This window comes from Hipposideros armiger, unplaced genomic scaffold (assembly GCF_001890085.2).
Source record: "Hipposideros armiger isolate ML-2016 unplaced genomic scaffold, ASM189008v1 scaffold_217, whole genome shotgun sequence".
Classification (NCBI taxonomy): Eukaryota; Metazoa; Chordata; class Mammalia; order Chiroptera; family Hipposideridae; genus Hipposideros; species Hipposideros armiger.
The window spans coordinates 2,367,541-2,392,621 of NW_017731567.1; the positions used below are offsets into that span (position 1 = coordinate 2,367,541).

Genomic DNA, 25,081 nt, shown 5'->3' on the forward strand with positions numbered 1-25,081 from the left:
GGAGTAGATATACAAACAGCCAACAGGTACATGAAGCATTGTTCAGTGTAACTAATCATCAGTGAAATGCAAATCAAAACCACCATAAGATATCATCTCACACGTATTAGGATGGCTATAATAAAAAACCTGAAAGATGATAAGTTATGATGAGGACATGGAGGAATGAACACACTTGCACACTGTTTGTAGGAATGCAGCTACTATGGAAAACAGTATGGAGGTTCTTCAAAAAATTAAAAATAGAACTACCACATGATCCAGCAATCCTACTCCCTAATATTTATCCAAAAGATTTGAAATCGGGATTTCGAAGACATACTAGCCCTCTCATGTTCATTGCAGTTCTATTCACAGTAGTCAAGATGTGAAAAAACCTACATGTTCATGGATGGATGAATGGATAAAGAAAATGTGAAATATGCGTACAATAGAATACTATTCGTCCTTAAGAAGAAATGGGAAATTCTGCACTATGCTACTCCATGGATGAACCTTGAAGGCACCATGCTAAATGAAATGAACCACCATAGATAGGCAAATATTGCATGATTCCACTTACATGATGTATCCAAAATAGTCAAATTCATAGAATCAAAGTGTGGAATGGTGGCTACGGGAGAGGGACACGGGGAGTTACTAATAATCAGGCATCAAGTTTCAATTAAGCAAGATGGCCAAGTTCTGGAAATCTGCTGTACAACACAGTACCTGCATTCAGCAATAATGTATTGCACACTCAAAAATTTGCTAAGAGAGTAGATCTCATGTTGAATGTGTTTACCACAACCATAAAAAAGAATACAAAGATCAAAGAGAAAAAAAAATTTAAACCATCAAACTCAAAATTTCCCACTATAAAGACTGATTCCCTTTCAGTGTCTAAAGTCAAATCACAATACAAAAAAAGTCTAAGACTTACCTCAAAACTCACAGCTCCATTGTGGTCCGTATCAAATGCATTGAACAGAAAATGTGCATATGTTGTAGAGTCTGAAATGTTGAAAAGGGAGTATCGTTAAGTCAGTGTTTCAATATCCTACATAAACATTATATAGTATATCCAAGCCTCCTATTTGGGAAAATTTACTCTGTCTCTTTTAACTTGTGCTTTCTTTCCAGCGGCCCACTTTCTTTCAGTAGAGGATTATAATTTGAGATTCATAGGAGTGAGCTACCTACATAGAGGCCACTGATGACAGACATTCTCGAAGTTTCTGGCTGGCAATGCTCTAAACACATGGGCGTGTGGGATGATGCTACTGTCACTGGGATGAGTGACAGTAGCATAGATGGGTGTGACGATTAAGTGCAACACATCTGGAACTTGCTTAGTGCTTGGCAGGGACTATCTATAGAAGTAAAATGATAAAAATCCTATCAATGAGACAGATGAATTGCTATTATAAGTGTTATTTGTCATTTTTCCAACTTAGATAAGGTATTGGGACTCAGAGAGGTTGAGAAACTTGCCAAAGTCACACAGTCAATAAGGAGTCGAGTGGAACATAACTCAGGTCTTTCTAACTGAGAAAACAGGCTCGCCCACAGCCAGTCAAGTTGCCCGATGAAGCGGAGAGAGCAGTGACGTGCGGAGTTTCTGCGGCCATGTTGGAAGGGGCTGTGTGGTCCTAGAGATTCTTAGTTACAGCAGCAGGGAGCCCCTGCTCTGCCTGGGTGCTGGGTGAGATTCGAGGCTATGAATAATCGTGGGCAGTTTTGAACTGCTCTCAGTCTCCAATGCCTCATGATGCCAATGACACTGGAGTGCTCAGAAATCCAATACTTCTTCTTAGTTTGCTTCTAGGAGGCTTTTCCCTCGAATGCTGTCCTTCCTCTTTTCCTGTTTCTCCTTTGCCTCCCTAATCTCGGCGCTTTCTGCTTTTTATCATTTTAAAAGCATATACGTTTTCGTATTGTTTTCTTTCCTTAGTGCACCATTTTCATTTTTAAGTGCTTTCTTGCTCGACTCTTGATCAAATCTGCCAGACGATTTTAAATATTTCATCTCATGAGTGTTAGCCTGGTATCTTAACCTTTTGTATATTAAAAAAAAATTGCAACCTTTCAGCTCATTGGCTCTAGCCTTTTATTTTTTGTTGAAAATCCATTTTTATTTTGTCACTCTTAACCTTTGTGTTTATCGGGAGTTTAACAAAACTTCTATTCACCTTTTAGTTTATGAGTTTCTTTTTAAAGGTTGTCAAAAAACTAAGTCAGACTAGCAGGAGTAGAGAATTGTCCTCCCCAAGTAGAGAAGGTCAGAGGTCATATAAATGTCCCTCCCAGCTCTCAAGTGCCCATTACCTACTTAGGGATTGTTTTCCCTGAACGCTTTACCCCAATGGTTAATGCTAGTGAAGGCCATATATTGGGTTGTCGGAAAAGTGTGATGCATTTTTGCAACGGAAAAATATAGAAAAAATACGTTCATGAGGAAGGCTGTACACTCAGTTTCTCAAAATGACGGTGGCATTCTCTTTCACCTCTTACTTTTAAACGTGACACGAGAAATCACTAATTTTTAGACACATGAGCTATTGACACTGTGTCCAGTGAACTCAACAGGCACCACAGGTCTAGATAATATGTAAAGTCTTATCTAGAGTGGGTGTATTGATGGATTGCAGGAAGAAATCCTTTAATACGGGATCAGGCGTTCAGTTCTAATCAACTTAATGCAATTGTTGGGAAGTTGAACAATAGAGTTGCCAAGAAATAGCAGCCTGTTTTCATTTACAAAGTTGTTTTGCTCTCAACAGTGCTCTTACACGGAGTTCTTGAACTATTTAGCACCCTATGGAGATAGGAGCAGACAAGTGGTGTGTTAAACTATTTTCAGGAAGAAAAAAAAAGAAATTTCTACATATTTTAAAGTCAGCTTCATTAAGCAGGTCTCTTGTTACTCTGTTTATATAATCAAAGTAAATGCCTTTACCATAGCAAAGAGAATTTACCATGAATAATGTCTCAGAACAAACATTGTTGAGAATTCTTTAAAATTTAAAAAACAAGATAATGAGGGCATAAAATAATTACCATTCTCTCAAGTGGATTTGCTCCAGCTTTATAGCTTGACATGTGGGACATACACTCCCAAGATGTGCACTAATGTGGTACAGAGAACTTCTTGTCCCTCTAAATGTGTCTTGGCAAGTCTCCTGGAGGGGAAGCCAGTTTTCCAGCCTAGGTATACTGCGCAAAGAGCGGTTGGTAATAGTGTAGTGAAGTCAGACTGCCTGAACTTGAATTTCAGCTCCACCAACTATTAACTGCGTGACCGTGGACAAGTTGTTTCGCCTCTCTGTGACTCAGTTTCCTCATCTACAGAATGATATGTACTTCACAGTCAGCATGAAAAGATTAAATGAGATACTCTATGCAAAGTACTTAGAACAGTCCTAGGCACATATTCAATGTTCAATAAATATTAGCTATTATTCTTCTTTCATAGACAAGCCACTCTTATTTCAACTACCCTAAAGACATGTAATTAATCTTTTTACAGATATATTTTCACCTGAAAAGGTTCCTGGTTTTGTTTGTTTTTCTTTCTAACTCTCTATTTTTTGTTTAAGTGATTAGAGTTCTAAGTTGATGCAACTTCATGCTCAGTAGACTCGTGGATTGTCATGAAGGCACTGAGTTTTCTGATGGAGTTTGGATTTCTTCTGGTGAGCATTTGGAGATGGTGAACATTTTTAAAGAAGGGGAGTGATGCTGCGAGCTTGGGTTGGGTAAGAGGAGGCAATTAAGGCACTAGAAGTATCTGGCTGGGAACAGAGGTGGATGCACAGAGAAAAGAGCAACTGGACAAGAGTTTCTACTGTCTGGGCTCATCTGACAGTGTTCCTAGATACGCAGTAAATATTTACTAAAAGGGTGAATAGCTGGCACCCTGGATTCTAGATTTCAGTACAGTTGAGGGCTCAAAAGATATAACAATGATTCTACTCTCCCCATATGACTGATGGTCTTCTTTTTTTTTTTTTTTTTTTTTTTTAGCTGAGCCATCCTGCTACCTGTTGGCAGCTCAGCGGCTGCTCAGCTTGGGCTGGGACTCGAACCGCTGTTGCTCAGAGGTCACGCTCTTGAGTGAGCTCTTAACCAACTGAGCCACTCGGCCAGCCCAACTGAATGATGGTCTTCTTTATTCACATTTCCTTATGTAAAACAAAAATAATTACAGAGTTTGACATGCTGAGGTTGCTTCAGTTTCTTATGATGTTACTCGTGAAGTTGACATTTTACATTTGGGGGACACAATTTATGGCTTTTTAGGTTAGGAAGTGATGTTGGATATCACTTCACCATTTATCTGTGTTTACCAGCAGTGGAGAATCAGTGCAGGTATTCTTAGCGGCTTAGCTAAGGTCCCCTAAGTGTATGGTGGAGTTGGTAATGAAATCAGCACGTTCCAACATCACCTGTTAGAAATGAAGAGCGAGAAGAGAGAAAGCCGAGAATTCCTTTGTCCACTTTTTGTTTCTGTTGTAAAAATGCTGTTCCACATTTTACAGAGGAACAGCCTGAGACCCAGAGAAGTAACCGTCTGAGTCACATGCCCTGCTCGTGGCATAGTCTGTCCATAAACTCGGGGCTCATGACATAGTCTAGGCTCCTTACCCAATTGTTTCCAGACCCCGATGATGATACCAATTAACTCCTTCATTGGAAATGCCATCGATACACATACATTTCAGAGTAACTGACACTCAGGTTTCACATCTGTAAATTGAAGTCAATCTGGTTGATTTCTTTCTTCCCACCAAAAATCCCTCCTTCTACCTGAACTACCTGAATTCAAGCACAAGGTACAGAATTAGCTTAAGGCATTTGAATATACAATTCATGGCACGGTTACCATGGCAAGGCAGGTTCATATACACGAATAGTTATTTCTGCCCAATAAGTCCTTTATAAATCACTCCAAAAATCTTAAAAATATTGTCCTATTCAGTGGTGGAATTACTTAAAACAATTTTTTTAAATCTTTAGGTTCATCAAACCCATATAACAGCCTCAAGTGCTCTGAACACAATGGCTGTTCAACAAGTGTTTGTTGACTTAGAGCCTTTTGACAGGAGCTTTCTCATTCATTCCTTTAATAGCTCTTGATCCAGTGCCTCATATAGTCAAAGTAAGTGCAAAATTCTTGCAATATGAGCAGGAGTAGCCCAGGAAACTGCCATTTTTATGAGCATCAAAAATGCTTAGTGAGCTAAGAGCTTCCATGCTGAAGCTTCCACTGTATGTGGAATTGAAAATGCATTGCTGTACCAATACAGGTAAGGGCACCAATAAACCACTTCCTCTCGGCTTGTTTTATAGCAGGCAGACTTCATCCCTTATAAACAAGAAGCTTCTGTTCAAGCCAGTTGCGTTGACATCCAGAACACCAAACAAGTTGTGCTTGGCAAACCATCTAACTAAACAATAGAGAAAAGTAAGTGCCTGACACAATACAAATTGCAGGAGGTTGTGCAGATGAGGCAAAGCATTTTCCTGGAGGAAATGGTGAGACATAGTGATTTATGGAGCCATCATTTTTACTGCTGGTAATGAGAGAAACCTGTTCCTTTCAGATCATCAGCCTAAATAAGTGACTTCATAGAAGTGTGAGGATGGCCATAACATGAATTTGCCTGCCATTAGAGATGACACCCTTAGATCTGTTCCCCTTTTCTAGCAGCTTTGCAAAATACAATTTGCATGCATATTAATTTTTAAAATTATAAGTCATCATTCTTTACAATATTTCATTTCCTTTATTTATGCCTGGTACTTTTAGATTTATGCATTCAATTAATATAAATAGTCAAAGAATTTTTAAGAGTGCAAAAGTAATTTTTCTTCAAATCCCTTTGGATCTTGTAACAAGGATTCTTGGCGAAGGATTGTGCTTAAGTAGATATTCTGTAATGCCAAAATGTTATTTTTCAAATAAAGTTAGTTTATAATGTGGAACTGTATTGAATTTGTAGCATATAATAACTTTCATCTGAGATAATACATAATGACTTAAAGACTTCCATTTGTGCTGGATGCTTTGATATTAATGCCTATCATTATGTTGGTAGTCACTTAAATATATATTAAACATGACTTCTCTTTAAAAATCCCATGGTTTTTAATAATTTAGAAATATATGAGTTAAATGATATTCTAAATTCTTTATTAATGCAGACAGTGGACCCATTACAATCTGACATCAGGGCCTATGACCAATACCTGTTTGTGGGATGTTAGGGGTGAGATGGGACAGAGGAGTTGTCACTCACGATATGTCCAAATTCACGCAATGAGGGGTCGCCCTGTGTTTTCTCAGAACTGAATTCTAATGAACTCCTTTTAAAAGTCTACCTTAAATGAAATTTTCTATTTTGACAACACATGCACAAAATTGTTTCCAACCCACTGAAATATCTAATACCAAATGGACTGATAACCAAAAGAGAAACTAATTTTTGTATGAAACAGCTAATATTTAGGTGTTATATACTTTCAAAATGGGTTTTACAGATATTATTCCATTGTATAATTTTAGCCACCATGTTCATTCATTCATTCATCCACTCATGCATTCACTCATTTATCTAGTGCATATTTATTGAGTGCTACTACTTGTCAGCCACTGCTCCATGACCTGTGGACACAGCAGTGAACAAAACAGACAAAAACCTCTGCTCCTTTGGAGGTGACATTCTAGTGGGGAAAGAGATGATAAACAAGAATAAAAATAGGTTAAATATAGATATTATTAGGTGCTCTTGAGTGCTAGAGCAAAACCTAAAGCAGGTGAGGGGCTCGGGGAATGTGTAAGAGGCTGCAGTTTAACACAGGGTGACATTTGAATGAAAGCAAAGGTATTGAGGTGGACATTTGAGAGAAGAGAATTCCAGGCAGAAGGGTCAGCAAGTTCAAAGGCCCAGAAGCAGCTACATGACCAGTGTGTTGGGGGAACAGTAAGGAGGCCAGAGTGGCCAGAAGAGTGATGGGGCAGAGGGAGGGGCCCAAGACCAGGGACCACAGGGGCAGGGCCCTCTGCAGGCTGTGGCTTAGCTCTGATGGGATGGGAGGTTTGAGCAGAGCAGGGGCGTGATCTGGCTCACATTCTAACAGGATCGCTGGGGCTTGTGTTGAGAATAGACCATGATAGAGGAGCGGGCAGGACAGTCGGAATCAGAGAGATTAACTCCGAGTCTGTTGAGTTATTTTGGTAGCTTTTTTAAGAGGAAAGCAGTAAAAAAAGAAATAATGGCAAGGAAATGGATGAATGTCTCCGTACCTTAGTTTCCACGTTTATTAAAAGAGAGACTCATATGCCCTTTGTTGGAAGGTGAGAGGAAACGCATGCCAGGACCCGACACATATTAGACTCCGCACAAATGGCAGCTATTTCAGCTCGGGTTCAATTTGTCTGGATAGCCTCTGTTTAATTTCCTCCCTGTTCTTCAGCTGGTCTAACGCTCCTACATGGTGCTTTCATAATAGTAGTGTTTTTAAAGAATCTGCACACTTATTCTTTCTTTCTTTATTTTTTTAAGGTTATTGACCTTTGAAATGCTCAATCACTGTTTTATTGTTTTATTTATTTATTTATTTTTAAAGATTTTTTTTATTGGGGAATTGGGGGGATGGGAACAGTGCTGAGGAAGTGGGGGAAGGGGAACAGACAAGTTGTTGTCGTTTTGTTCTTTAGTCTAGTTGTGGAGGACGTTGCTTCACTGGCCCAAGTTGGCACCATCATTGCACTCTTCCCGGGTGAGGCACATCAGTCCCTGGCTTCTGGACGGCCGCTCCCTGCGGCTGCTGGCCACTCACGCTGGCTGCTGGCTACACACGGTAGCCCATGGCAACCCACTGCCACAGGGGCTGCAGCCTACACCGTCACCGGCGACTCAGGGCAGCCCAGCTCCAGGTTGAGCTGTTGTTCAGCATCTTAGCTGTAGAGGGCAGTGTCACTGGCCCTCATATGTGGGATCCGAACCGGGGTCCTCTGGCATCCCAAGCCAGTTCCCAACCATCGTGCCACTCAGCCGGCCCTTATACTTTATTTTGACCTTGACCACCTGTCGCACTAGAATGCAACATTGTTTTGGGCAGACACCACATCTTATTCCTCTTACATTACCAGCACTTAACACACAGCTGGCCTGTGTGGCAAGTTTGATCTGGGCATCCTGTTGGGTGACTGAAGGAGAAACGATAGGATCCAGTGGTCAGTATATCTCTTCACTCATCTCCAACATATATGCATTATCGTTATACTCTCCTGTTTTCTTTCCAATTAAAATAATATCTAGAGTGGTATTAATTTTCTCAGATACAGGGGTGGGGTTGGGTGGGTCATAGGAAAAAGTAACTCAAAGGGAGAGAAACGGCCAAAAGAACAGGATGTGAGGCTGCAAACAAATCTAGGTTCGAACCCAGATCTGCCATGCAATGGGTATGTGGCCCTGAGCAAGCCATTTAACTTCCCGAAGCCCCAGATTTCACATCCGTAAATTGAGGATAATTACATTCGTCCTAATTTTGAGAGCTAGGAGGCTCAAATGAAACCTACAATGCATATGAAAGCTTTGTGCCCTACCCAGGACCTAGTCAGGAAGTGCTGTGCATCTGAGAGCCACAGCACTAGGCACAGAGAAACACTGTTTGTTGTGCTAAACTGAAGCGTGAACTCAGATATTTGACCATTTGTTAGTAGCTTACTTTACCGATATATTGAAAATCATATGCGCTGACGTGCTGTATATTAATACTTTTACATAAAGATCAAACATGTAGCATCATGTCGTGAAAGACTAAACCAAACTCAAGCATAAGTAGTCCAGCAAGGTAGTGGTAACGAGATCAACACACGAAGAGAGTGACGTCACCAAATGGTGACGTGGGTCACTGTCAACCTCACTCCCCTTCACAGGGAGAATGACTAGTAATTATTCATGAGCAAAAGCCACTGAGAAAACCCTAGAACATGGGGATGAGGCTGAAGCTCCCCGCTGCCCCACAGAGACCACGAGAGGGTGCACACGAAGAGTAAGAGGCGCCGCTATATGTTTACCACGGTGCCCCTCCCCCAGGCCAGTGTGGCATCGCGTGGAGGGAAAAGAAAAAGATTGCAAGCATAATTCTAACTGAGAGTACATTATCAAGCCCACATTCTCACTTACCTCCCTGTGGAAAGAACTGTGAGTAAATCTCTTTGAAGGTGTCTTCATTAACAACACCGCTGGGGCATTCCTAGGGAAAGTGGTAGAGAAGCAGTTTGAGCAAAGTGTTCAGAACACTAATTTTTGGTACATTTTTAAACAACTGTCTACGATGCAAAGCTGTGCCAAAAAAGCCAACCACCCATCCATTATTGCAAAGAGTGTAAAAAGCACACAATAAAGTTTCCTGTCCCAGCTCTCACAGAAGGAACTGCTGATGTAAACATCTTTGCATATAAATGTCCAAGCTAGTCTGACAGTCAAAAACGCACTGCTGCTTGTAAGAATTCAAAGAGGAAAGAGGAAACTACATTGATTTTCATTAAGCAAGGATATTGCAAGATGCTTATCACATGGTCTTTGCTGGATCTTGGTGCTTTGTCCTCTGCAGAGTTGCTGGACCCACATAATCTTTAGTTCAGTGACAAAATGGTGTGCTTCCTTTCAGCCTAAGGTGGCCCAAGAAGTTTCAACCGGGAATAGTTACTCATTTCTGTTAAAAGTGTGTTCAGAAGTACACAATAACTTTGTATGTAACAAGTGACCTTGAATGAGACAGGACCCCAAGATTTTTTGAATTTCTGTAGAGGAAGGTCTGAAAAGAAACAGGCCTGAACATAATGAATTCCCACTTTCATCCCATGGGTGGGGTTATTTGAGACTCTTGGATATTGACCTTGGGAACTCCATGAATGTCGGACTATTGACGTGGTGGGACCACAGAACAAGGCTGCTCCTCTGCGAGTGAATGGGGCATTTTCTAAAAAAAGGAACTGAAATCTAAAATGTTAGAAAGGATCTGCCTTGGTGCAGAAAATGAGGACTAAACAAGTGGGTCTTAGACTGAGGTGTGGGCAAAGCTTCCCCCACTCTTTGGAGTTCTAAGAAAAACTGGGCCAGAAATCTGAAGAGTGGCGACTCCTGGACCAGTGGAGCCTGACAATCACATAATAATGCAGCATCAAATCACATGTGGGATGCTAATTGTACATTTAAGGTGAGGAAACCATGAGCTTTGGCCTTTTGAGTAGCTTCTCATGAACAGTCTCCTCTTAACTGAGTTCCCTTGAGCCACCTATCACAGTACCTCCAAACTACCTGGGAAATTCCCAGGATGCACAGGGGGAAAATCAGGGGTGTGGTAACTACCTTGAGTTTACGGATGAATATCCTGTGTACTTTAAATTTGGCACTGTTCCTGGGATTTCTAATAAACATCTGTTGTGGTCTTTAAAGCTTCTTTTAACCCTTAAAATCATTGTCCATTCATGGACAAAGTTGATTTATTAATTTAATCTTTCTTTATTCCAATGAGGCAGTTACTTACAACTGTAGTGTACTTCACGTAAGGTATTTTCTATTTTCTCATTCATTGATTTGAAAGGTAGGAGCTCTGATACATAAGCACAATTTAAAACAATAGTTTTAAGGTGAGCTTGTGTTTAGAGAGCTTCTCAGTGTATATTTCTCCCACTTACTTGTTACAATAAACCTATGACTTAGGTATCTCCCTTCACAAAGGCAGAGCTGGAGTTTCTGTGATAAAGAACTCACTTGCTCAGCTAGACACTGGGAGAACTTCAATGTGGGCTTAGGACTTTCCAGGTCACCATAAGTTTTGGATTATGTCAGCCTCGTGGAAATAATGACCCCAAGAACCTAAGAGAATTGGAGCAAAGAAATGACATGCAAAACAAATGAGCAAAAAACGTAAGTAAGCAAACTGTGATGGTTAATTGTATGTGTCAAGTTGTCTGGACCATGAGGCCCAAGTGTTTGAACAAACAATATTCTGGGTGTTTCGTCGGGTTGTTTTTGGATAAGATTTACATTTAAATCAGGGGACTTTGAGTTAAGCAGTTTCCCTTCCATAATGTGGGTGGACCTAATCTAATCAGTTCAAGACTTGCATAGAACAAAAGGCTGATCTCCACTGAGCAAGAGGGAAATCTTGAGAAGACTGCCTTTGGTCTTGAGCTGCAACTCTTTCTTGAGTCTCCAGGTTATCTGTCCATCCCCTCCCCCCCTACACACACACACACACACACACACACACACACACCAGATTTTGGACTGGTTAAGCCTCCACAACAGTGTGAGTCAATTACTTAAAAGAAATCCCCTTCTCTACATATACACGTCTATTGATTCCCTTTTTTGGGGAGACCCCTGACTAATACATAAACAAATGAACACTCAATAGCTGCAACTCCAAAAAGGAAAGAAGATGGCATGTATATAGCTAATCACTCCAAAGTTTTGGCTAAATAACTATCTAGTTGGCAGCAACAAAACCAATTTTACAGCAAGTAAGCACTTTGTAGTTGGATCATCTCACACATGGAAATTGTAATTTATGGGCTATTTAACTCAGAGCCATCTGCTTGGGATAGTGAGAAGAGGGCAAATAGATGGCTGTCTGCCATCAGGTAGTGAATTTGTGCAAGGTCGGAGCTGGAACCCTGCCTCAGAGTTAGTGACTCTAGCAAGAGATAAAGACGGGAAGTGAAGGGACTTGGGCACTCAGCAAACTTGGCAGCTGCCTTTGGTCTCTTGAGGCATTTGATAAACGTATCTCATAATGTGAAATAAAATGTAGAGATGAACCATCGCATTTGTGTTTGTTTTAGGTTTTGTCACATGTCTGTATCAGACAAAAATTCTTTCTCTGCCAACTGAAAGCCCCTGGTTAAGTATTAGGGTGGTAAGTTTCACCAGGTGAGTTTGTCTTTAATCCACCTCACATTCATTACATTAAATTACATCTTCAACCAATATATATTATATGCTTATTATTCTAGCAACTGTTCTAGGAACTGGGGCATCAGCAATAAACAAGCCAAAGGTCTTGCCCTCATGGGGCCTAACCACAAATAGAAGAAGAAAAGTCAAAACAAGACAAAAATAATAATCCAGAGAGTGTGATCTTTTATGTATTCTAAAGAGTTCATATGGGAAACCAAAGCATTTTACCACCTTCATGTGAGAAACATTCATAAATTCTATAAGACTCTAGATTTTAAAATGGCACCAACGGCCTCGCCTCTCACTTTCTCCTCACCTCTTTCAGAGAGTGGTTTATCCACTAAAGTGGCATCTCCACCTGTTCATGAAGAATGAAATTTGGCCAGGCCATGTGTACAGCTAAGTGTACACAATAAACGGTGTAGCCTATGAGGTAGGTTATTTCCTGCTGCTGTAACAAGCAGCCCCCTAAATTGTCATACATTTAAAAGAATGCTCATCTAACAGACTTGGGTAGGTATACAGATCAGCTGATGGTTCTTCTCCTCAGAGTCATTAAGGAACAGAGGCTACTCTGGCTATCTTCAACGTGTGGCTCCTGAATTCTCTGTGACTGTCTCATGCAGAAGGAGAAAAAGAGTATTTGGATTGTGCAGGGGAGGTGTTTATGGGTCAGGTCTTGAAGCGGTAGAGATCATTTCCACTGTCAGCACATATCTGGTGACCTGCTAGCAATGTCTGTCTCGGAGTCTTATTTGAAATACACTCCAAATGTCTGTGGTCTGCAATAGTTCTCCTACTGAGGCTTTATTATGACTATCATCAAATCATTTAACAGTAAAAATTATTTTCTCCTGGTATCATTTTGAAGTGATAATATTTTCAAGTCAACAAGCCCAATAAGGCTTAAACATCTCAGTATGCATTTCTTCATGAGGCTCTCTTCATTCTAAGACAAAGGATCCAATAAGCAGGCGAGTTCCCAGATTTAGGGAAAGTGAGGAAAGCCTCATTCATCTACACTTGGAGAAGAAACTATAATCTTCTGGAAGTCCTATGACTTCTATATTATATTTTCTAATGACATCTTGTCTGATTATTAGCAAATGATTATCCTGTGAAAATGTGCTGTCTATAGAAAAAAATTAAAGCAAGTAAAAATTGCCCATAATTCTACCACCGTAAGCTCATTTTTGGTCCTTTATCTAAGCATATATTAATATGCTCTACAAATAAAAGTGGGATAATACAAGAATATACAGTATTGTATCTTATTATTTTTTTGTATTTTACAAAATGTCCTGAACATTTTCCATGTCATGATTTTTAATCGCTGCATAATAATGCACCCATTGAATTTATCATATTGTTGGATACTAAAGGGATTTCAGCATTTTTGACTATATAGAAATAATGATGTAATTAATATTCCAGTGCATACATCTGTGACTGCACCTGTGGTTCTTTCTTTAGGACTAATCCCAATAGGAGAATCACAGGACTGAAGGGTTTAAGCCATTTTAAGGCTCTTCCTATGAACAGTCACGTTGCTTTCCTACCACCACTGGCTTGTGAGAAAGTTTCTCATCTAGAGGGGCTGCTGACAAAAATCACAAGGGGATTTGAAATGCACTGACTCCCATGAATAAAGAGCAATAATTTGCTTCCCTCATGCATCTACTTGTCATTCTGAAAATTGCCAGGGGACATCAAGGCATTTGCACAGATGTCTCCAAAGGATAACATGATACGCCTGTTTTCATGTAGATAGGAGGCTTTGATGGCAATCTGTAGGACCACGTTGTCTCAGCAACAACTGTTTATATTGAGTGCATATTCAATGTCTTCTCACATACATCTCATCTTTGATGGCTTTTACTAATCCTGAAATTATTTACACATGCAAAAAACGAAGCTCAGAGACATTAAAATTAAGTAACTTCTTGGAGTTACACAGTTTTTCACAGACCCATCCATTTGTTCATTTTTTCAAGGAATCGTTATTCAGCGCTATGTATCAAGAACTGCTCAGCGCACTGAGGACATAGGAGTGAGTCTTCAAAAAATCCATTTTGCTCTTATGAAATCAATGTTCAGTGAAATCAAACTCATATAATTCTGACTCCATTAATTGTAATGTTACCCTGTTTCTGGATTATCATGTTTTTCCATTAGAACTGAAAAGTTGGTCTCCAGGTGAACCATCTGTGGAAACACTTCTTTGGGAAGAAACACAATGTTTGTTTGGTCCCCCACACACCCATGATGGCCATCCTGGAGAGAGCGACATGCAGAGCAAAGCCATTTCAATTTAAAATGTGGACATTGATTTAAATATGCATATGATATGAATAGGAAGCAATAACTGTGGGATGGGACTTTTCTCAGCACATAACTGCCATCCATTTGGCAGTTGGTAAAGAAATACTTGCCATTTGGGGCCTTACAGATGTGTTTTCTGATGATCCTTTCAGTCTTCTCAGGTAGTATCACGATACATGTGAGTGTCAAGATCAGTTGCAAATGTATAATGCATATTTTGCTATTACTAATATCAATACTAATAAAATGGCAATTTTGATAATGACAATTAAAATGATGATGATGATGATGATGATGATGATGGGAAGCTAATACATATGAGAACTTTCTATGTTTCAAGCATTGTGTTAAACGCTTTACATAGATTATTTCACGTGAATGACTATATAATAGCATTACCTCCATTTCACAGATGAGCAAACTGCCTTAGAGAGAAACTGTCCATGTTCTCATAATTAGAAAATGGTAGTGTGTGGTCTATTGATCATGGAATCAGAAAACTTGAGTGTTTAAGCAACTGTAACGATAGTTCAGTTCAATGGCTTCATTCTGAAGGTGAGGAGATTGAGGTTGAAGTTACAGGAACTGCCCATAAATTACACTGGGCAGCTAGTGCTTCTCTTGTGTCTGGGCTTCCTGAGATCTAGTCCGATGCTCGGTTGCCACAAACACCTTCATGTCCATATAGTTGCTGGTGTTCTGCCGGGTAGTATTTAGAATAATATAGTAAAATGCTTATGGTCCTGGGCTCTGGAGTCAAATAGAAAAACTGGATTGAACCCCTGCTTTACCACTAAAAAGTTGTGTAGCTTTAGATGAATTGTTTAATCTAAGAATCTAAGTCTCATTGTTCTCCTCTGTAAATGAGGATAAATATTGACATTAGAAGCCTGTTATAAAAGTGAAGAAGATCATGCATGTTATGTCATTATCTTAGCTCTCTCTGTGCATCATGTTTGCTCATTACATATTAGCTATTAGTACAATAATAACAATCTAGAATTTGGTAGGCAGAACTCCATCATACAAAGCGTCACTGTAATATCAGTGAGGCTATACCAGGGTTAAACTGTATTCATCAGAGCAGTTGAACCCGGTAGCATGCAGGTCTGATATAAAGCAGTGAGCCTATAAAGCATAGATGAATTATGCCTCCTACTCCAGCATTATAAATTGAATTTACTCTACCTAATATCATCAGAGCTTACCCCCAAAGGCACGGGAATACTGCAATTGTAAATGACAGCTGAAAAGAAGAAAGGCCACCGTGCTGGAAATAAATGTCAGTAGAAACCCAGGAGCCCTATATTTATTAACTTAAACACAAGTTTTCCCTAGTAATGCTTAGGTGAGTACATTGGAAATACCATAGTCTATATTAAGTGCCTTAAAGAGAGATCCATGTATGCATAGGAAATTGCTAAAGAAATCGTTTTGTTTTTTTTTGAGTTGCATCATGAATGCTTATAATTTTACTTTGTAAGAAAGCTTTTCAGTTTTTCCTTAAAAGTTGTCAGAACTCTGGTGGAATTCTCTAGAAGTGATTGCAGTGATATGCAAATCAGATGTATTTCCTCAATAATATTTGTCCACTCCACTGGCTCAAATCTCTTCCCATAAATCATCCTGTTCTAGTGTATGTTATCTCCTTAGGATCAGAACCATTTTTAAACATTTAGAAATATCTCTTCAGAGATCCAAAAGGGATTATGGTACAAAATATCATGGGGAAAAAAACCTGAAAGTTCTTGTGAAGTGAATAGTTCTTTGGGGACCCTTTTACGAGTATGATATCTACAGTGTCACATTTTTGAAGCATCTGTATAGTTCATCATCTCTCACACCTACCCCTGTTGATCAGGAGGGCACGTGGTTACTACATGGCCGTGGTTGTGAGGTGCTTAATCTGAAAACCTTGAGTTTCTACCAACAGAAATGTCATTGCATCCGTGTTTTGTCCAATGACTGTTCTTTCTGTTTTTCTTCCTGACAAAGGAAGTAGGCTGATACCTGCTTGATAGGTAGCACAGGCAGATTGTGGGCGGAACTACACAAAGACGGGGCAGTCAGTCAGAGAAGAGAAAGATGGCGACACACATCACTACCCAAAGGGGAACATGCATTCCTCTGGCAGAAACAGGTGGCAGGAAGTTGGCCCTTCTTAGAGGGAGTTACCTTCTTAAACAGTACGATGGCTAGAGACCATACTTACAGTGAGCTGTGCACAAGGTCATAAGCAGAGACCAGCAAGCATCCTGGGTACTTACAAGAACAAGCAGCAGTAACCCATGAGATACACCAAAAGGGAACAGCTAAATTCGACAAGGCAAGGAGAACAGGATTCTATGTGCGTGTGGTAGTCTTTAGTGCTATTTATCAACGAGTTCTCCCTGCTTCTGAACATATGGGAAGATTGCATGTCATGGGTTCTTAATAGTTGGCTGTGACCACATGACAAACTGTGTCCAGTGAATGGAAAGCAGAAGTGACATTGTGATATTGTGGTTTATAATAAAAAAATAACATATATGTACACATACATTATAATTATATATAATTATAAAATAATATAAATACAATATAAATATATAATTATAATATATATATTTGGTTTTTGTCCCCATTTCTAGCACAGAGCTCCTCAAACCATTGGTATTTCCTAAGTGATGAGAGAGAGAAAGGTGTCTCTTGATATGTAAATGAGGTGACTTTTGCATCCCACCTTAGCATGTCCTACTGGTTGCCAGGAGAACAAACCATGTGATTAGAGGGTTGGAATTTTCAGTTCCCCTCCCAACCCCCCTGAAGGATAGGGCTGGAGGTTGAGATGAATCACCAATAACCAATAATTTAATCAATCATGCCTATGTAATGAAGCCTTTATTACAACCAGAAAGGATGGAGTTCAGAAAGCTCTGGGTTGGTGGACACATGGCAATTGGGGGAAACAGCATGCTCTGAGAGGGCAGGGGAGCTCAACACCTCATTCTCAATTCTTGCTCTATGCACCTCTCCCATTTGGATGTTCCTGAGTCATATCTTTTTATAATAAACCAGTAAGCTAGCGAGTAAATGAGTTTCCTGAGTTCTGTGGGCCACTGTAGCAAATTAATCAAACCCAAGGAGGGGATCCTGGGAACCTCTCATCTACAGCTGGTCATTGAGAGTACAGGGAATAACCTGGGCATGTGATTGGCATCTGAAGTGGAGGACTGTCCTGTGGGACTGAGCCCTTAACCTGCGGAATCTGATGCGAAGCTGGGTAGACAGTGTCAGGATTGAGTTGAATTGCAAGGCACCCACTTGGTGTCCCAGAGTTGCTTGGTGGTGCAAGAACACCCCGTTCCCACATCCCCACTTGGAATTGTAATCAGAACCCATCTAGACACATCACTTTGGGGCCGCGGCGTTTAATTGCTGAGGCCGCACATGCCCGAGCTCGCTTCTCTTTCCGGCACGGCAATCATGTGTGAGATGGCGGCTGCTCCACCAGCAGGACGCCTGGAGCGACGTCAATGAGCGAAGCACCCCTACTGACCAGAGATGAACGTGGAGTGTGAATGAGAAGTATATCTTTCAACATTGGTAGCCACTGAGATTCTGTTGTTAAATAATATTGTCACTGATGTGCCAGGAGAGGACAGAAAAGGCCTTCTGCCCTTTCCATAATGGCTAAGTAGTTTTACTGGTTACATTGTGAGGAGATGTTTGAAATTCATCTGAGAGCTTGACGGCATAGATAATAATGAACATATTTCTTTGTACCTAAGTGAATTGAATCATATTCTATGAAGTTCTTATTTTGAGTATGACTCCAACTGTTTATTAATCATTTGCTATTTTATGAAGTGATAATTTAAAACTACTTTCAAATTACCATTATGTGTACCACATGGGCCCTATCTAATTATTATAGTTAAGATTCTGGTGTCTGGAGTGCTTCGAAATCAGATAAAAATTCTTTAAGAGAAGGATGCTTTAACAAGTTGTATTTTTACCTGGTTGTGTTATATATGCCACAGATATATCATAACTGTATATATTTAACATTTGGAAAAGACTGGCTTTTTAGTTTCTTAATTTTCAAGATGTGAACATATCAAGCTGAGTTATAGTATAATTATTTCATAGCCAATAGAATTTTTTTTTTATCTTTTGGGATTTTCTTTTATATATCCCAATAATTAGTTGATTAAAGTGTGAAAAACAAAACAAAAGAACACCCCACCACCTCCAGCAAGGATGATTTTCACAAGACAGATGAAGCAAGTGCACTGATACAATAAAGATGATGGATGGAGTATTTCATTCTCAGAGACCTGCAATTGGAAAGCATGATGTCTTTACATATTATTCCACCCCGCTTAATACCTAATCCAATTGGGAAAGCGTAGGTTTTTTTAAATTAAATTTTCATTTCCCGCTTCCCTCATTTGAAACTGGGGTTGCTCTGAAAAGCCACTCTCTCAGTAGCATGACAATTTAAAGATGACATGGCATTCTACAATTGTAGAATTTTCACAATTGAAATGGTGCAGTGTCACGACCCGGATGGCTGATGTCCCTAGATTGTGCCGGCGGACTTCTCTGCGCCTTTTAAACTTGGTAAATACTTTGAAGTCAGGGACCGATCTTTACAGAGCCCAGCAGTGTTCAGAAGAGAGAGTATTAAAAATGTTTACCCTGAATGATAAGTACCCAACCGGCTCTTAGCTTTTAAGGTATTAGGAAATAAACTTGCTCTGGAAGTTTCCTCAAAAACTTATGTGCCAGCTTTTAGAACTCCATGCACTCCCAAACAACTTTTTTTCTTTTTCTTTTTTACCTTGTGATTGATTCCCCTAGTCTTCTCTATCCAGTTGGGCTGAGGGAACATTTTGGATGTCTTGCGCTACTATTGAAAGTCACCACTTTCTCTTACACGCATCTCCGGCCTTGTCCGCACCGGGGACTATGAAATGCGTATGAAGAACTTGAGGCCAACCTCTTGGCGCCAGCCCCAACCCTCATGGCTGCTTATCACGAATACAATCAGAGAGATTAAGGGAGAACACCAGGGTTAGGAGAAGACATGTCTTATTTCAATATAAATTTTAGAAACATTGCTGTATTCAACAATTGGGCTGTAAGAAGCTCATTTGAAAAACAGGATTAGCCCTTCAGCTTTCAGAGCTCAAAAGCTGATCACTAAGGACGAGAACGAGCTTTAAATTTCTTTCTAATATTTCCAGGTGTTTGTTTGAACCCTTAGCGAGTCAGTTATTCGCTCTTAGTGGAAGTTTCCTCATCTGTAAAATGACCTCTAGGGAATACTGACATCACAGGCAAATAAAACAAATTAAATTTAAGGTAGACAATGTATAAAAAAGAAAAAAAAAACGTTAACAACTGGCTACAATAACATGTTGGGTATTTTGTTGCTTCCAAAATTTGCATTAAGAACCTTCTTCATTCTTTGAATACACTCCTTGGACCAAAGTGGTTATATATGAATTTCAGATTGTTTGCAAACTTAAGTGTCCGACCCTGTACATTCACAAGTATATCAAACAATAGAATCTACTCATATTTGTGCAAATACAGGCTGTTTTCATCACAACTAGTGACTACACTACGTGGAGCCCTATTGGGTTGTCGGAAAAGTCATGACGTAGTCTATGTTTTTTGTTGCAAAAGTGCTTCATGACTTTTCTGACAACCCAATAGATTTGAAAGGACTATATCCTGTGAGGGCCGTGTTTAGCAGTGTACAGGGCTGCTGTGACTGAAAAATTGAATATTCTTTTCATGAAAGCCATGAATAGAATGCCATATGCTGGGGTGTGTCCTGTCCTTATTTATTTTGGCTGGATATCACCAAGATCATGTCACAAATTTTATGAATTAATTAGATCACAATTAAATTGGAAGGACATGAGACTAAAGAAGTTACAAAAAACAACAACTGAATAAAAAATTCTACTTACAGACTCATATACTATTTCAATCAGAAAGCACAAAACACTAAGATGATGATACACAGGTACCCACAGACCTCATTGCAAAAGGCTATATTTTCCTGCAGCTTTGCAAACATCTTATTCTCAGTCTTGTTTTCCACACCTCCTGCACTGGCTTTATTCTGGCTCTCTGCTGACCTCACTGTGCCTGCCGTCTCCTGACTTCTTATGTGAGATGATACATTTTCCTCATTGTGTAAGCCATTTTTATTTATTGGTTTTCAGTTACTGATAGTCAAAAGTATCCTTAACATACGCAATAACAATCTTGCCATTTGATTACATCTCCCTACTGAGTGGGAAAATGAAAAGGAGTTCACTTGCTTGCTTGCTGACACCTTCAGTGGGAGGGCTGTTGGACACAGAAGTATAATTTAGAGATTTCAGTGATACGTGTGTCTGTGCAGCTAATTTGACTACTCTGGGCGCAGAGTTTTGAAAACGTGTCCTAAGGTTCACGTTCAAAGAAGCTCTGAGGGAGTGTAGGGCTTGGAGGACTAACGAAAGTCACGTTTAATCATCACCATGGTCTGCGGGGCACCAAGCCAGGTTTTGTAGGAGGTCTGCGTTCTCATGAACATATAAAGGAGGTAGGTATTTTATCCTATGACATGTAAAAAACGAGCTCAGAGAGGTTTGAGAAACTTCCCAAAGTTCAGACAGATATTAAGCAATAGAAATGGGAGGTGAACCTCAGTTTGACTACAAAGCCTTTATTATATCTTACTAAGCTGCCTCCATAAAAGACAAGTGCAGCTACAGAAAAGAAAAATAAACGAATGGGGAACTATTATCCCAATATTTTTCCATCTCATTAATTCACCAAAAAAGATCATTCATTATTTTTTCAACAAATAACCCCAGAGTGGCAAAGCAGGCTCTCCACACAGTCTGCAGAGGAGACAGGCATTATTTACATATTCACACAAATAAATATCATATGAAGGCTCATCAGGGCAAAACAGCATGAGACACGGAACTGCTTTTCCTAGGGCAATTCAGATGTCACAGGTGAGGAGAGATGGAGGACTGGACCTCAAGTCCTCAGGGTACCTGCTTTCACGGGGAAGGTGTACCGCAGGTCCAACCCCAGCTCTGAATACATTTGATTACATAGCCCTTTGTCTTCGCTTTCTTATTACCAGTTCTGAGGGAAGAATCTCTAGTCCTTCTCTCAGGTATTTGCCTCTCAGCAAGCTACAGTTTCAGGAGCAGCACTGAAGCTTGGCTCTAAGTCGAAGGAATGTTACCTCTGTTTAATTGAATTAGGTTTGTTGCAAATACTTGAGAAGGTTCCACCCTCCTTTGCCTTCTAGTGAGTCTTCAGAGGTTCCCCTCTAAATGAGCAACAGTTACAAAAGCTGCCTGGGAGGACACTCGTGTCTCTCAGCGCAGTGCTTCCTGGCTCCCATCGCGGGCAGGGCTGCCCCAAATGAGAGCCGGGGCCCGGTTCCTCTGTCCGCGGCCGCAGGGCGCTTCCATGGGCTCTTTGGAGCTGGGATCCGCACCGGACAGGCCGGCGCAAACGCTCTGTGCTATTACAACATTGTGACACAAGGGGGCAGCAGTGCTCTCCACCGCGGCTATTCGAGAAAGTGGATTTCTAGTTCATGCTTTCGCAGTTGTTCTTTCCCTAAACTTGGTGCAAGTCCGAGTCGATTTCTTTCCAGAAAGCTATTTTCTCTTTATGAAAGGTGACCGTGAGCTCCTGTTCTCAAGTCAGGTAAATAAAAAAAATTTAACTATTTCAGAGAAAGGGACCCAGAGACCACTGTCTCCTCCATCCGGAATGCTACAGTTGGAGTAAATCTGCTTGAACTTAAAACCTCTCTTGTGGCAGTTGGACGCCCCGTTAATTTTAGTCACCATAAATCTGTAGGTTGCAGGCGTAAGGAAACGAGTTAATAAGCAAGACAACAACAAAAATTCCCAAGGCTGAGCCTGAGAGCCTTACAACTTTTAAGTTCATGGAGGCTCTCGGGTCAGACTGCTTGGCTTATATTCATGGGGAAAGTTTTGAATTTTTAAAATAGGACTAATGATAATACCTACCTCAGAGTCATTATGAGGTTTAAATAAAGATAACCCAAATACAGTGTTTACTGCCATGGCTGGCGTTAACTATGATGGGATTACTTCTATAATGGTGGGTGTGGTTGTTATGAACCTGTTTACTTTTTGTTGTTGTTTTTTTCTCTGTATGGAGGACATTTTATTTACCCTTCTTCAATAGCATTCAGTGGCAGAGGCTTTCACAATCCTAAACCAATCTTCCATTTTCTTAGTTATATATTGTTCTAAATTGTAGCCTTTGGGATTTGATTGCCTCTGGCTTAAAATCCACTCATCTCACTAGTTTTGGGACTTTGAATAAGTTACTTAAAGCCTGCAAGCCTGGGCTTTCCCATCATTCATTTATTCCTCAAACATTTTTGAATACATATGATATGTAATAATTGTTGGATATAAAACAGAGGAAGCCCCCTCATGGGGAATTGAGTCCATCAAAGAAGGTATCCATAAAGACCTGCACAAATAATCATTTAACTAGAGTTAAGGGCTACAAAGGAGGTGCGAGAGACCAATCTAATCCAGGAAGGGGTATAGGGAAGACTTCCCCAAGGAAATCACGCGTAAGTGACTTTTACACAGAGACCTGAAGGATGAGTAGAAGTTAGCAAGAGCTGGGGGGAGAGGCCATGCCTTTGGATGTGTTCAAGGGTTAAATAGATGGAAAATATGCCGGAAGGGATAGTCTCAGACCAAGTTAGTTAATTTAAGGCTTGCAAGACATGTTCAAGATCAAGGTCTTTACCATTTATGTGATGGGGATACTGTACCTGTTTTACAGGACTCTAGAGAGAATTCAGTAATGCTTTATATAAAGTGCCCAGCAAAAGTCCCTATCGCAATCAGCAATATTGCCCTCTTTTGTTTTTGTCCTACCAGAGCTGAATTTCTAACTCTGGTGTAGTATTTATTCAATACATAATTATTTACCATCTACTCTGTATCAGGCTCTCTGCTGAAGAAACAGAAGGAAAAAAAACAGACAAAAAACAGAAAAAAAAAACAGTCTTGCCCCTGTGAAATCTTTCCACTAATCAGCTGTTATGTTCTTTGTGTGTGTGAATTTATTTCAGCTAAACAAGAGTTTCAGCACAGCTGGGAATTCAAGTCTCTTGCTCCCATCTCCCCAAACAGCAAAATACAAAAAAAAAATAATCAAACACACAGAATAAACTCACATTGCTGAGGATTATAATAACTTATTACAATAACAGTTATTATAATAACTGGAGTCAATGACTCCAGATTGCTCATTTGTAAGTAGGATTTAATTCTGAATTTTTCTTTGCTTTAGCTAATGACTAATAATATTGATGAGAATTTCTACAGTGCATACTTGTACATGGTGCAGTTGACTAGGCTGGATCTCTATACTCACTACTGGAAGTGCTACTAAGGCCTCCGTGATATAATTTGAGAAGCGAGCGTCTTTGTCGGGGGCTGGCAGACTGGCAAGCTAATCGATGTAGCTTATGTCTGTGTGGATGTGTCTACCCTGAAAATTGACGTAGTCTGATTCTTATTCTCTGCTTACTTGTTTTACCATAGTAAATATTTCATATATGTATTTATTTAACGTAGAAAGATTTTGACTTCTCAAAAAACTTTCGGGCATAGGGAAAGAGCTATCAAAATCACAAACAACTTGACCACGTTCACTCTTCATTCACATCTGCACATTTTTCATTATTAGAGCTCGTGGATATTCAAGACAATTATTTGCCAATATGGCAAAGATTATTTCAATCAGCAAGAGATCCTCTTCCAAACTCAAGTTACATAAGTTTGTGATCCCAATTTTTACTCTCTCTAGTGAGGCATAAAGCTACAGGCTTTATGTTCTTGCCACAAAATGAAGGAAAAACAATGCATGTTTTCTTCAGTATCTCACAGATATTTTCATTTTCTTGTTCAGCAGCTGTTAACTTCAGTGCTTCCCAGAAAGAGATGAGTTTTAGAATTTAAATTATGGTAGCTTTACCTCACATTTTCTCTGTTTCTTATTATTTTTGCTGGGAGATGAGAAGCTGGGTGGTTTGGCCTGTATATAACCTCTCAGAATACTCCAGACGTCTTTTGCTTTTCAATAGCCCAGCACACCTAGTATGACAAGGAACATTTCCTCTGGTATTTACAATGCTCAGTTGAAAAAGGATGTTTTTGTTCCCCACCCCACACCCAGAAAATGGGACTGCCTGTATTTGATCTATTGTTTCTAATTACACTTTTGTTCCCACAGCTAATGTCCTTCTTTAAGAATCATTTCCATGATTCTACCATCAGAAAATGATTTGTCACATCCTTCCATAAATATGTTTGATATTTGCATTTTTTTCCATTTTGTATCACTGTGTCAGGCACTGTAGGCTCATTACTTCATAATAAAACATAGTGTAGCGTATAAATTAATCAATAGGGGCACAGTTATTTCATGCATTATGATTTCTTCATTTTATGAACATTATAATTAGGACCGAATTGGAGGCATCATCACGTAAGATCAGAATACAGGCGAAGAAATAGACGTTCTTTGGGGAGGGTGTGGAGGAAGGTGGGTTGTGGCAAAGAGGTGTAGTGATAGATTAGTACTTCTGTTTTTTTTTTTTAGCTGAGCCATCCTGCTACCTGTTGGCAGCTCAGCTGCTGCTCAGCTCGGGCTGGACTCGAACCGCTGTTGCTCAGAGCTCAAACTCTTGAGCGAGCTCTTAACCAACTGAGCCACTCGGCCGG

At 40.0% G+C, this 25,081-nt stretch overlaps 1 protein-coding gene across 1 annotated transcript in view; it reads right to left on the reverse strand.

Moving 5' to 3' along the window:
- Positions 1–25,081, reverse strand: part of KCNIP4 (potassium voltage-gated channel interacting protein 4) — a 141,805-nt gene that overhangs the window by 21,347 nt on the left and 95,377 nt on the right. Inside the window, exons 3-4 of the mRNA XM_019654264.1 lie at positions 9,177–9,246; positions 923–993 (exon numbers count right to left, since the gene is read on the reverse strand). Coding sequence (XP_019509809.1) covers positions 923–993; positions 9,177–9,246 — 141 coding nt within the window. The remainder of the gene's footprint in view (positions 1–922; positions 994–9,176; positions 9,247–25,081) is intronic.